The following is a 14,171-nucleotide window of genomic DNA, read 5'->3' as shown; positions in this document are numbered from 1 at the left end:
GTAAGGTAGCCATACTTAATCACCCCCATGGTGAAAAGCTTCATGGCATATGCAAAATATTTGTTAGATCCAAATCAAGCATAATTCAAAGTCTGAGACAAAGCAAAAGGCAAATTTGTAACAAAACCCAGGAAAACACAGTTTGACAAAAATCATGTGATCTGATCACAATTACTACTAGGCACAAGCAGCATATATCATAGAATGGTTTGGGCTGGAAGGGACCTTAAAGATCATCTAGTTCCAACCCCCTGCCATGGGCAGGGACCCTGTCCAGTAGCCCTGGTTGCTCAGAGCCCTGTCCAGCCTGGCCCTGAACCCTTCCAGGGAGGGGGCAGCCACAGCTTCTCAGGGCAACCAGTTCCTGTGCCTTACCACCCTCACAGTAAAGAATTTCTTCCTTATAGCTAATCTAAATGTACCCTCTTCCAGTTCAAAACCATTACCCCTCATCCTATCCCTACACTCCCTGATAAAGAGTCCCTCCCCATCCTTCCTGTAGCCCCCTTTAAGTACTGGAAGGCCACTATAAGGTCTCCCTGGAGACTTCTCTTCTCCAGGCTGAACAACCTCAACACTCTCAGTCTGTCCTGATAAGGGAAGTGCTCCAGCCCCCTGATCATCTTTGTGGCCTCCTCTGTACCTGCTCCAACAGGTCCATGTCCTTCTTATGTTGGGGGCCCCAGAGCTGGACACAGCACTGCAGGTGGGGTCTCACGAGAGTGGAGCAGAGGGGGAGAATCACCTCCCTCGACCTACTGGTCATGCTTCTCTTGATGCAACCCAGGATGTGATTTCCTGGGCAATGCAAATGTCACTAGCAGATTGAATCCCTTCAAAGAACCAAAGACCACCTTACTTTTGAATTTTAATGGTATAATACCTGTGGGACTCTGCATTTCATCTGAAGCTGACAAAATATGCTCTATAAATATTTATATAGCATATAGCAGATTCTCTGACTCTTTTTATTTTATGAAGCACAAATAACATTCATATATCCACAGGTTTTCTGATTACCTCTCCTGGAGAGATAATTTAAATAATTTTAAATGTCAGCTTCTGACAATTGTTTAAACGATCTTTAACTGGAGGGAGTGGTGGTAAAGATTAATGTATTAGTACAATTACATTTAGTTAGCAAAAGTGGAAATAATGGCCAATTTAATTTACCTTGCTCAGTATGGTTTTTTATTAATAGGCTTTAGTTTTGTAGATGAGCAAGACAAACTTCTATTGTTACATACAGATTAGAAATGTAAACACTTAACACTTCCCACACCGACTGACTTCAGATCTCAAAAAAGCATTCAAAGGGCCAGTGTGACAAAGAGCACTACTGCCCCCTAATGCACTAGTCCACAAAAACGCCTCTGTAACGACAGTCACTAAATTCATGCCAAATTTCTGCGCAAAAGGTATGCACATTAAGCTTGGGGAGAAAAAAAAAAAAGTATCTGGTATCTAGGATTTTCAGATAACTTAGTACACAAAGAGATCATGAAGATGCAAAATACAGCACAAAAATTATGTTCCAACACTTCTATCAGTATATAAGCAGATATTAGCAAATCTTAAACCTATTCCATACTAGAATGTAATCATTCAGCAAAAAAAACCTGTAGTTATCTTCACACCAACACAGATTTTTAAGTTTTAGTGTCTGTAGTGTGAGAGCACCAATATGTTTTTCTTGTTGCACTGTTCTATCTAAATGCCAGTTACAAGTCTATTCTAGGCTTGTAATTATTGCAAAATAATTCTCATCGTGATATCTAATTATATGCACAAAATGAAATAGAGAGAAAAATCAAAAAAATCCACTTGCTGAATTCTGTTTTTGTAAAGGAAACAGATGAACTTTCTGTATCATGTGAAAGTGATATTTTTTTCCTCATTATTTAAAAAATTGTTTTGCCCTAGAATTGAATCTGTATGCATTGCTGCCCAATGCAGCTTGGACATAAAATACTGTCTTGTTCCTGTATTTGCATTTCAAAAATACAGATTGCGGTGAACTGCTGAAAAAAAATACAACTGCTGCAAGTCCTGGTGAGAAGCGCAAACACAGGCTGTGTATTTTTTTTATTCTACCATAAATCAGAAATTCCACTCACGTTAGTAAAATTACTGTGATTTAAACGCAATGCTAAAGCAGAACTGACTTCTGATTTTTCCCCCTCAAATCTTTTATACTGACTTTTTCATAGATAAACATTCTGACAGACACCACAGAAGACTCCAATTTCCGTTAGCAAGATAAGGTTAAAAGCAATTTATGTGTTTAATTTAAAACAAGCTAGCTATCAAAAGATACAGATTTTATGAATAAAAAATTATGTTCATTACTGGGTTTTGGCACTAAAATCTTGAAATTAAGACTTTACCTTAAAACCTCCAAATACTGGCTTTCTGGGACCTTGCATACTATGTCATCATTCATATAAATACATCATTAGCACAGAAAGGTTGTAAGTGATGAGTAATATCTTACATAACTACACACATGGCAGAAGGCTGCAAGCTACTAGGCATTAAAAGTATAAGAAGTACCAATCACATGCGATGTGATAAAAATAAATTATTTACAAAGATATTTTAGAGACCTAAAACAACCATATTCCATGATATTTCTCTATCACGTTACAGTCCAAAGAGCTGATAACACTTCTCAGCTCTCAGTCTACCCAATATGTATGCTGTTACATCAGTACTTCACAATTCCAAGTGCTTACTATAATTTTATGAGATAAATTAAAACACTGGCAAGACTAACAATGATCAAGAGTTCCAACTTATGCCTCAGACCTTTGAGCATAAGGCCATCATCACAACTCATTGCAACTCTGCCAGGCATGTATTTCTTACCTTTGAATCTTCATTGCTCACTCCCAGCTCTAGCACAGCTCGAGGAGACTTCAGCTTCGCTTGCATGGACTCTGCCATTTGAAGATTAAGCTGCCATCCAATTGTTTCAAGCTAAAACACACAAATTTAGATTACAATCAGGTGGTACAGAAGCACTCAGGTCACTTTCAATATTGTGAATGATCTGTGTCAGTGAACATGATGTCAGGCTCTACAAATGCGTAACACTTTTATACAATGAACATTCTGCAAATTCTTCTGGACTCCAAGACAGATTTACTTCTCTCTCTTGCCAAATTTATCATTCAAACTGCCTGTGACCACCCAAAATAAAGCAACTTCATATGCCTCAGATCTGCTGGAGCCAATCCATAAAACACAACTAAGGATCCAAAATAAGGTAGCTTCCCCCTTCTTGTGGAAGTTTATCAGCAAAGTTGGAGATTCAAGTTTATTTTGTATTTATTTTTCTTTTAGGAAAAAGAAAAAAAAAGTTACCAATAAAGTAAACCAGCTAAAGATGGTAATTTCTTAATCAACAGATCTACTCGTGTGTGTTCTACCATATACAGATGTTAATGACAAAAATAATTCTGTGCTGCTTTTTAAATTGTTACTACTGAAAAGCCAAAAACCAGTTAAGCATGTGAAAAACAGAATTTTTAATAGAAAGCTACACAGACACGTTTTAAATTACTTTTTAATCATTAATCTAATATGATATTCGAACATTATCAAGCTACACCTCATACAGAAATGAAGTACACAAGAACAGAACTAGAGGTCTTTCATGAAATAAGCTACCTGGTCTTCTTGAATAACGAAAAGTAGAAATATAAAGTCTTAACATCTGGCAAATTTATTTGCATACAAGTTTCTTTCAATCTAGTGTCCCCTCTGCTAGTAAATATTGTGGCTGACTTGGTAAAAGTGAAAGTGTGCCACATCTCGTTAATCTCCTACCAGTCCAATAACTCAGCGAAAATAATCAACAGCACAAAGCCATCCCAGAGACACTCTACTGTGAACAGCAGAGAAGCCAATAAATGCTCCGCCTCTTACAGTGACAGTAATCTCTAGATGAAAGATAGGAGCGAAAGTGAGCAGCAGAAACATCTTCCATTAGCACAGCTCAAAGACAGAACTTCCAAAATTTATTGCAGCTATATCATTTACATTTGCATTTCTTTGTATACTGAATTGATATATACCAATTATGTAACAAACACTGAAAGCCATACAACTAAGCATACCAAAAGGAAAATTATGTATCGTGACCTATTAACCACCACTGCCAGTCCAAGATGGTTTGGGAGTTTAGCAAAGGCCAAACAAAGTTGACAGAAAGACACAGACAGTCTCAAACTGACTTTGTGTACAGCTATAGGAACAAGACACTAGGAAGAACTTCAGCATGTCGGCCTGCAGTCTGTAAGCTGCTCTGCAATAAATGACCCTATTCAGTCTTCATTCTGTGGTAAAAATAAGGAAGTTTATGTATTAATCAAACCAATGAAAGCATGCATACAACAAAAATGGACACAGTTAAAATGCTGTAAATCTGGTCTAGCTCATTTTGTGGTAGGCATAGCTTTAGTAACGGTATGCCCACAGCCTATGAACTAAAGATGCTTTAAAAGACAAGTTTTATAAATTCTAAAAGCAGATTAATTTTTAATCATAATTCTCTGGTTTGATTTCCTCTAACCGGATTACGTCTTGGTTGATGAAAATAATAAGGCATTGCCCATCTCACACAAAAGTACAGCACAGTCCGAAGTGGATTCTGTTGATGTGCTCAAGTCAATCACACTAATGGACAAGTCTGGTAAGTCCCTGTGCTAGCCAGTATCTGGAATCTTCCAGCAAATTATACCAGAATGACACAGCTGAAAAACATTTTTCTCTCCGCAGACATCAATAAAATTAAGTAAAGGAATTACCTCCAGTTCTCTCCAGAGCATAAACATCTTAGCATCTTGCCTTACTCTGAGTCTCAGATCAAGAAAGAAGTTCAGTTCAGTTAAAGAACCCCATCAAAACTGATAATGGTCAACAGAGAAGGACCCAAATGCTGACTTATGGGCTAGTGGTGGGAGCAGCCTAAAGCAGGCAACAGGAAACAGTACCACCTATTTTGATAAAACACCTAACCACTAAGGTCAAACACAGAGACAGTGAGCAAGCTCTGGAATGTGATGGCTCCTCATACTGCAGTCACTAAGGTTCAAGCCCCACACTCCTCAATTTAGAAAGGACTTTCTATCAGTTACTTAAACAGTTTATTATAGTAGTATGGAAATCAAGCCTTAGACAGGCTAGCAGCTCATCCAGGATTATAAAACAATGCCACTAGAGACAAGAACAATATCTAGGAAGCCTGAATTTTAAGGCTTTTCTAAAGCTGTTAAACAGTGTACTGTATGTATCATGAAAAACACACCATCCAAAGTAAAGAAATTCAAATTTATGTCTTCTATTTCACTTTTAATACACATGTATCCAGGAATATTGTAGAGGGCTCAGAACAAATACAATACATGTGGCAGCACAGTGGCCTGAGTTTATAGCTAAACAGCAGCCATAACTCTTTTTTTATATTGCTTTACCTTAAAATTACTTTGTTTTCCTGTACGATTCATGTGTCTTTTCTGTTTTAAATATAGCTGTGCGACAACAAGTCTTGATTAACAAATAGCATGCTGCCTAAGGCTTCAAAATGGTCTGACTTTATTTTCTTGAAAGCAAAATACAACATGTATTTGGCTATGGTCGTGTTTACTTAGAAGACACTCAACATCCTGAAATACCAATTAACCTTTTGAGAGTGGTGCCATGTTTCTGCATGGCATTTGTGTTAAGGCACAGTATTTGGTAGCCACAAAGTACGACATATTTTAGGGCCAATTTTTTCAAAAATGAAAGGACTACAAAGTTATTTTCACTTTTGATATAAAACTTGTTATAGGAAACAAAGCGTTGGGAGAGACTATATGGGGCCAGAATCTGTGATATATTACCTGAAAAGCACTTACGGGGGGGAAATATTTCTCCATAACTAGCATGAAAATAAAGCCACAGTTTTAGTTACTGTAGACCTTTAGCTTTTTACAATTTCTTAGCAGCAGTTTAGAAGTGTGCAAGTTACCTTGTCACTGCAACAATAAAGACCATTGAAAATGTACTATTTAGCACTGTAAGTTCTTGGTAGTATTTCGGACACTTAACCTCAGTGTTATATTTAGACAACAAAAACCAGGTGCAAGCTGGAAAACCTAGGAAAGGGAAAAACATAGGTGCTAAATAAAACCAATAGTAAGCACATATGAAAAGGCTTCAGATCTGCTCCATGAACCCTATGGCAAATGATTCAGGGCTACAAAGATATGAGGAAGCTTTCAATGACCCCTGTAATCCTCAGTTCCCATGTCCATTTTGTTCCACCCAGGCTTCTGAAGAGGATACCATGACAGCCAGGACTAACAGGCATGGAAGAACCTATGTAGTTCTTCCTTCCAGCACTCATTCAGTACTAGCTGTAGAAAAGATGAGGTGTTATAACTGCTAAACCAGCTCTGTACCCCCTACAAACATAGTGCTTCTCAGTGGCCACCCACAGCTGTCCCAGGGGCTGATCCACACTAGAGAGCTGCCAGTTTGCCTAATATGAGAGGATCTGACCTGTAGTAGTGATCTGTAGATCACTAACACCTTTACAGGTACATAAATATATAATCTCTGGACTCTTTATGATGAAGTCTATGAATTCCACAGTCATTTTCCCCCAGTATAAAGCATGGGAGCTTCCAACTCATGCCCACTGTCCTGTCCACCAGACTACTTTCCATAATGAATAGTAGAACATATTATTTTACATACTACGACAAGATCACCAGCAATCTAACATAATTATGGCAAAACATTTGAGTGAAAGCCACCCTCTGCAAAAAGCCCATATGCACTAAATGTCAAGTCAGCTTTCACAGCTTATCTGATAAGAACTTCAAGCACTATCTCCAACCAAATAAAGGATTTCACATGGCTGAAATTAACAGAATCCACCATTTCCCTCATCACTTAAAGCCCATTATGTTCTTACACATTATTGTCTCTTTCTTGCATATTTTCACCAGTTCCTTACTTTCACTTTTGACTGCCCATAAACATTACTATAGATTAAACCAAAACTGAGACTCAAGAAACCAGATAAACATGACAGTTTCTGTATTAGTTGTCAAATAATTAAAATACTTCTCCTTTCTGAACCATGCAATGATATTTATTTTAGACTCTTTAATGAAAAATCAAATAAATGTTCTTTAGCAAACAAATTCAGGCTAAAAATGTCAAGGAGGAAACAATCATCTTAGCTATACAAGAATCAGTCTATGAAGACTCAAAACCGAATGACTACGACTTTGAGAGTGAAGGCAGATTGGATGTCCAAAACAGGCATGTTGTAGGGGTCCAACCTGAAGGACCAAAAACAGAGCCAAAGTAACTGAGAAACTCACATGGGAAAAAATGTTGGCAAGGACCTTAATTTGATAAAAGTAAGTAAATGGGAATATTGTGAAAAAAGGGAAAAACTAGAAGCGGAAACAGAATTTCAGAAAAACACCTAAGCACCTAAAATGTCTTCCCTAATACTTCCAACTTCAGCCATTCAAAACATCTGCAGCAGGGTCCAGAACTATTAAGGGAGAGGGGAAAAGGTGTTTAAATGCTCAGTCAGTACTGGAGCAGAGAAAGGGGATATTTTTTGATTTTGGACTTGAGTGATATACTGAGATCCCATCTCCTGTCTGACTCTGCACCCTTGAAGACCGAAAGCTTGTTTTAATTTTAAATGGAAAACTGGAATTTTCATATAAATTACCTGCTTCCAGAAGGTGAAGCTTTCAGAAAGTCATCTAATATCATAACAAATCATTACAGGAACTATAGAAGATCAGTATTAGTGCTCCCAGAACTCACCAATGTGGCACAAACAGCTTACTTCTTACCACAGTGCAAGCAGGATGCCATCAATACCATGCAAACCACTATTTCTCCTCCATGGGTAATCCATGACATGGCACCTGTTTGTCCCTTAGAAAGTGCAGTAACCATTGACCTCAGAGAAGGTAGGAGTAACAATGAGTAAGCAAAGCACTGAATCTGAAAGAATTACAGTATGGAAATTCTGGTTGTACACATAAAATCAACATGACCACGGTTTTTATCATAGCCAGACATTTAGGCAATTATGAAATAGCCAATCTCTTTACAGCTTAAATTTAATGTTTTATGAAGATCTAGTTATTTCATTCAGATTCTTGCACTCCATTCTCTTGGCAAGATTTGCTGCTTTCAGAACACCTAGCTTTCCCTAAATAGAATATTACGTACTTCACTTCTGTGTAATACTAAATTCAGATAATGAGAAAATAATATATTCAGAACACACACGTGATTCAGAACATGTGGGCAAATGAAATTAATATTATAGGTTAAACAGGATTTAACAAGCCACTATAGATAAACTGGCCACAGGAAAGGTTATGAAGATCCTGGCATATCCATTATTAGCCTCTCAAACAACTACATGCATCTCTATAGGGAGGGGGAGAAATGCTGATGAGCATTTGGCAAAGACCAAGAAAAAGAGTTCTCAAAATTAGAATTTCATCTTTAAGTCTAAAAAGTGAGAAAAACAGACTTCTGGGCTGAACTTGTTAACAAGTCTGATGGGCAGAGAATGCAGAAGTAATGCTAAATTAGTAGCAGTGTTCTGTACTTTTATGTTTATGGGGAAAAAAGCTTATGAACGCTCTGGATGGGAAAGGAACACATAGCATAAGAAAACTAGCACATGCAATTTGTGAAGTCTACTACTACTGTTTACAACAGATGTTTTCAGTACTGCCAAAAGGTAATTGGTAAAAAAAAAAAAAAGAAGTGGTAACATTACCATTACATTTGGTAAGGCTTGAAAATCAACTATATATAATACAGTTGGAAAATTGTATTACTTTCAATTGGCTATTTCTCTCATTGTCAATGGGTTATGGTTTAGTTTGTCTGTTTGGACTTCTTTTTAGAAACAACAAAACCCCCCAACAAAATCTGCCTTTTCAGAGAGCAAAAGGTTTTTATTACCCTGCAGTTGCTAAGGGGATGCTGAAGCTTCCCAACATGAATAATGAGAATTTTAAAGCAAATGCACTTGTGGCCCACAGTCAGAATTAAAAGCCAGTAAGAGTAACCTTTAGAATAACTAGGTCACATGTTGTGAATGCTGAGAAGAACATGCACTAAAAAAATTATGGTATGATACTAAGTCTTACTCATCTAGTTCATAATACACCTATCCATTTAGTTGAATTGGCCTCTAGTGACATTACTAACTTGAGCATAGCTGAAAATAAATCTTAACATCCCTTCTGAAAATTAAAGTCTTGGCACAAAACTCAGTGCTTCTAATAGTACTACCTCTTGTGGTACTAGTGGTGCACACAGACTTGAATAATATGGACATCCCTGTTCATGGTTGCCAGCAGCTTCCTATGGCACAGAATAGGGGTTTAGACTTGCATAGCTGAGAGATAATACCCCAGTCTCCTGACTTCAAGTCAGTACTCAAGGAGCCACTTCAGGGTAGTTTAAGTGCATCTATAGTTACTTTCCTTTACAGGCAGTCTGACTGATCTGAGGACAGGCTGAAGCAGTGCAATTGACTTCATTTTTGTGAGGTTTTTAAAAACTTCATAATAGAAACAGGATGCCAAAAAGAACCTCTTACTGACTCATTCTTTACAGGTACTACAGAAAACAGTCTTCTGTTAGGCAGAAGCCTAACAAACTGCTTCAGATAAATTAGGACGGTTACAGTAACACAGAAATTAATTTCATGCTCCACTGGTATATAGGCCCACACATTTGATTTCCAAATACTTTATTCCTTATTTTGAGAGGCCATTCAGTTCAAAATGATCTGGTATTTGTGATGACTTAAATGTTTCTGCACATGAGAAAAAAATTACACCTTGTTTCTATAAAGCTTTTTCTGTAAAAAAACCAAAAGAATATGCAAGTGTAATGGCACTATTTTTCTGAGTTACACTCTCCTCATTTATTTCTACCAAATGTGATAGATCTGTAAGAGCACTGTATGAGTTTACACACAGCAACTACTCTTGGAAGTAAGTTCAGTATTACTACATCAATGCTAGAGCGCTCACTTAGTTAAAAGGCTACTTTAATTCACAGTCTATAGTAAATATCGATAACTTAAGACTCCAAAGTCTAAACTTCTACTATTATAGTGGTAAGAATGAGTAAGTAACGCTATAGGAGATTGCATAATAGGGGGGACAAAACCCCAGCCTTCAGTCCATTCTTGAGGAATTAGACTTATAGCTGGAGAAATAAGGTTGAAGAACTACCCTTGAATAGCACCAGTGTGAGCAAAAACTATTAGATACTTTAAAGATCTTTAAATAAAATAAATAAAAAGATAAAATTTAAACAAATTTATATAAAATAAATAAATAGAATAAAGATACTTTAAAGAGCCTGACAAATTCAGAAAGTGAGCTATACAATGTGGCTGCTTGCAGTAATGGGGAAAATCAACAACTCTATGTCTCTGCCCACACGTACCTTAGAAAGGAACCTATTCTGCCCCCACAGGCAACAATTACAGAAAGAGAAAAATTAAATCCTGTTTTAACAAGAATTTTGTTTTGTTAACTCAGATACTAACTCATTCATTTCAGCTACTTTTCCCTCTAATCTGAGAGGAATAGCCCAACTTTAAAGATTAAAACATTTCCTGGAACAATCTGAATGAGCTGTTTATGTAATTTAAGACATCTATAGTATTACTCTTACTAAACCTGTTATGAACAGTGAAGTGAGATAATGGGACATGAAAGACATCTTCAGCAAATATTTTACTCATTACAACAGCATATATCACACTGACACAAAACATTTAATAATATTTTCCAGCTAACAAAATATATTTAGGAAATAAATAATCCCTTGCATAAGTATTTTTCTGGTGCAGATCTTTCACTTACAATACAACTTTCAGTTCTAACCAGATAACATAGAGGAAAAATAGTATGGCTATCCTTTTACTCAGTTTAATTCTTGAAAGAGAAGCTTCCATAGTTCCTCCACTGAAGATCAAGTACTCCTCATTTCATAGTAAAAAAAAGAAAGAATACTCACATTTTAAAATTTGGGGGTCCCCTCCCTTCATCTTTCAACAATCATATTAGACAAAATGTACCATGTCATAGTTACGTAAGTGAATACCTTTCATTAAGTACTACAACACGTATAACATATGGTTTTAATAAATAAACAGCTTTGTATGGATGGGAGAGGACTAAAGGTGTATCCCACGTTAAAAAAAGCATTGGTCTACAATGCATTACTCTAACTTCAGACCTGTGTAATCACACCAAAGCATTGGTCTACAATGCATTACTCTAACTTCAGACCTGTGTAATCACACCAACATAAAACTAGAGCGAACCATTAAGTCTGCTCTCTAAAATTTACAGCCTAAAGATGCCAATTCCACTCTTCATCAGCACACTCAGCATTCCAGAATCAAAACTCCAAATTAGATATGAAAATGTCAGTTTTGCCTGCTGTGATGATAAAAATAATTTAGGTAAGAGGCCAAGAGAAGGATGAAAAAACATGTCTGACTGTGAACTTCAAAAACTCTGTCTGCTTAAAAATGCTAGTGCAGAGGAGACACCAGCAGGATGAAGCCAAAAGTGTATTCAACAGGGCAAACAAATATTAAAACAGAAATAAAGGTGCACGTTTTTAAGAGGAAGGCAATGAGCAACAGGCACAATTTGGCAATCATCACAGGTAGGGTCTTCATCACAGAAATATTATGTAATCAGGAAGAGAGTGTTTCCTTCAAGATAAGCCCCAGATGAAACATCAGTTTCCTACTGATGGGAAACTAGCACTGGGGGCAGGGGAGACAACTGCATAAACACACTGATTTCTATTCTTGATTGTTGCTACTGACTTCAGTTGTATTCAGGTGGCATAAATATCTTTGAAGGAAGTTCTGGATGTTGCAACTTCTTTTCAGCAGGCCTCACTGTAACAACTGCTACATGGGTGTGGAAGTCTGCACTGAAAAAGCTGGATTTTCACATTGGTTGCATAAAATTTCTGCCTACAGTCCTCTACCTATTTTGAATAGCAATGGAAAAACCTGATGGTATCCAGTATTTCAAAATCTGTCTCCCTACTGTACAAGCATATTCCACGTCAATAAAATTCACAATCTCCATTTTATAAAGGGATTACTGAGGCATTCTGTGGTTTCAGTGAAAAGTAATATTCAATGGAAGATTTAAAATTTGTAAGACTTAATTTTTATCCAGAGATATGAGTCACAAATTAAATGAACAGCAACTTCAGCTGACAGTACTAGGCAAATCTTCAAATTAAACCCAAGACTCAGAACAGGGACCACAAAAATTATATGTAACTATCAATAAAAACTTAAGTATATCCACTCATCCATAAAAAAAAAAAGTCAGAATAATATGTTTTTGTTAAAAAAAGCATGAAAGTCTGTAATTGAAGACAGTCGTAACACATACGCACAGCCAAGTTAAGCAGAGGTTGCACAGTCAACTACAGTGCCTCTTACTAAATTTTAAGACTGGATTTTGCAACCTTAATGATAGTTTTGCAATGCAACTTAGTCATGCAGTCGTAAGAAAATAAGAATCACTGGATAGATCTTATCTATCTAGTCACAATACTAGAATGCAATGTCAAATCCAATTCTGCGTTAATCTCACAGATTCTGCAAGACCATCAGCAAACAGAAAAACAAAACAAAAAGGAAAGCAGCAACTATGTTTTTCACCAGGAGACAAGAATATTCTAGGCTCTGAAGCAGTGCCACATGCTATGATTGTCTCTAACTAGAAATAGAGGTAGTTGTAACATAAGGGCAAAGAAAGGGTTGGATTGGGTCAGGCAGGCGCACAGTGAATTTACAGAATCCTGTAAAAACACTGACCAAATAGAACACAATTTCCCAAGGAAAAAAATATGAAATTGTAAAAAACAAGGAGAAACTATTTATGTGGCTTTGTATCTTAGCCTCAACAGAAGGCACTCTAAGACCAACAGACTGAACATAGCTTGGGCCAAAGACTCAGTCAAGTGATTAAACCAAGTGAGTGGGATAGAGAGGCACTGAAGAGAGTCACAGGCCATGCATTGTTTGCTGTGCAACTCTTGGATCCCTTTCCACAACCTTCCCTAATGATATCAGTAACTTTAAAAGGCAGAAAAAAAAAAAGTAAAATGAGGAGCAAAAGTGTTTTAATTTTGTAAACTGGGAGTTTCAGCTTGTAATTAATGCTAGAAAAAGCAAAAGGAGCAAGCCAAAAAGCCAGTATCTCAGTTACCTCTCAGAGAGGATTTGAATATTAAGAGCATATTAAAAATAGAAAAAGAGACCGAGATTTAACTCTAAAAGAAAAATCTGCAAAAATTATGTACCTAAAGCCATCTTATTTGGTGAATATATAAAATGAACGAGATTATTCATCCAAGATTGGCTCTCTCCTGGAGGGTTAATTTCATCTGACTTCCCATTTTTGTCTGCAAGGATAAAGTCCTACTTCTCTTCAGCAAACCCTCCTTAGCACATATGCCAGGAAAAGTTACATTTTCAGACTTCTTCATTCAATACTCAAACTAAAACCGCTCACATCTTTAATCTTTGGATCAAAAAAAGGAAAAGACACACACCAAAAAGTACCCGTTTACTTCAAAAGGGAGGAAAGAAATAATATGACATGAAATTAGTAGAGCAAGACTAGTGCTAAGAAGCAACAACTTCAAAAGACTTTTCCCTAATTGAAGTTACTGCAGGTTTTAATCTTTACATGTATTTCAACCGATAAGCAGCTAGCTTGAAAGCAAACAGAAAGGGACTGTATGAGAAACATTAGAAACAGCATTCAAGTTTCCAAAATCCTGGTATTTAGGGATTCACTTTGTGCAAAAGGTGAAAGTGGTGCTGTGCTCTGTCTCTCCTCTCTGGGAATCTGTGGTCACAAAGTTGCAGTAAAAATATGCACCAGTCTACAAGCACTTATATGGAAAAGTCATAGCTGACTGGCTCTTTTATCTAGTAGAAGAATATATAGCAAGATCCAATGGTAGGAAGATGAAGTTAGACAGATTTTAATTAGAGATAAGGCACACATTTTTATTAACCATAAAAAATAACTCAGAAATTACCTGTCATT

General features: G+C 36.8%; 1 protein-coding gene across 1 annotated transcript in view; it reads right to left on the bottom strand.

Moving 5' to 3' along the window:
* The window catches only part of COMMD10 (COMM domain containing 10), a 118,624-nt gene that overhangs the window by 91,352 nt on the left and 13,101 nt on the right, over window positions 1–14,171 (bottom strand). Inside the window, exon 5 of the mRNA XM_074856479.1 lies at window positions 2,869–2,979. Coding sequence (XP_074712580.1) covers window positions 2,869–2,979 — 111 coding nt within the window. The remainder of the gene's footprint in view (window positions 1–2,868; window positions 2,980–14,171) is intronic.

Source organism: Strix uralensis, chromosome Z, assembly GCF_047716275.1.
Source record: "Strix uralensis isolate ZFMK-TIS-50842 chromosome Z, bStrUra1, whole genome shotgun sequence".
Taxonomy (NCBI): Eukaryota; Metazoa; Chordata; class Aves; order Strigiformes; family Strigidae; genus Strix; species Strix uralensis.
Note: the sequence above shows the minus strand (reverse complement) of the source record. Positions and strands in the feature narration are given on the sequence as shown.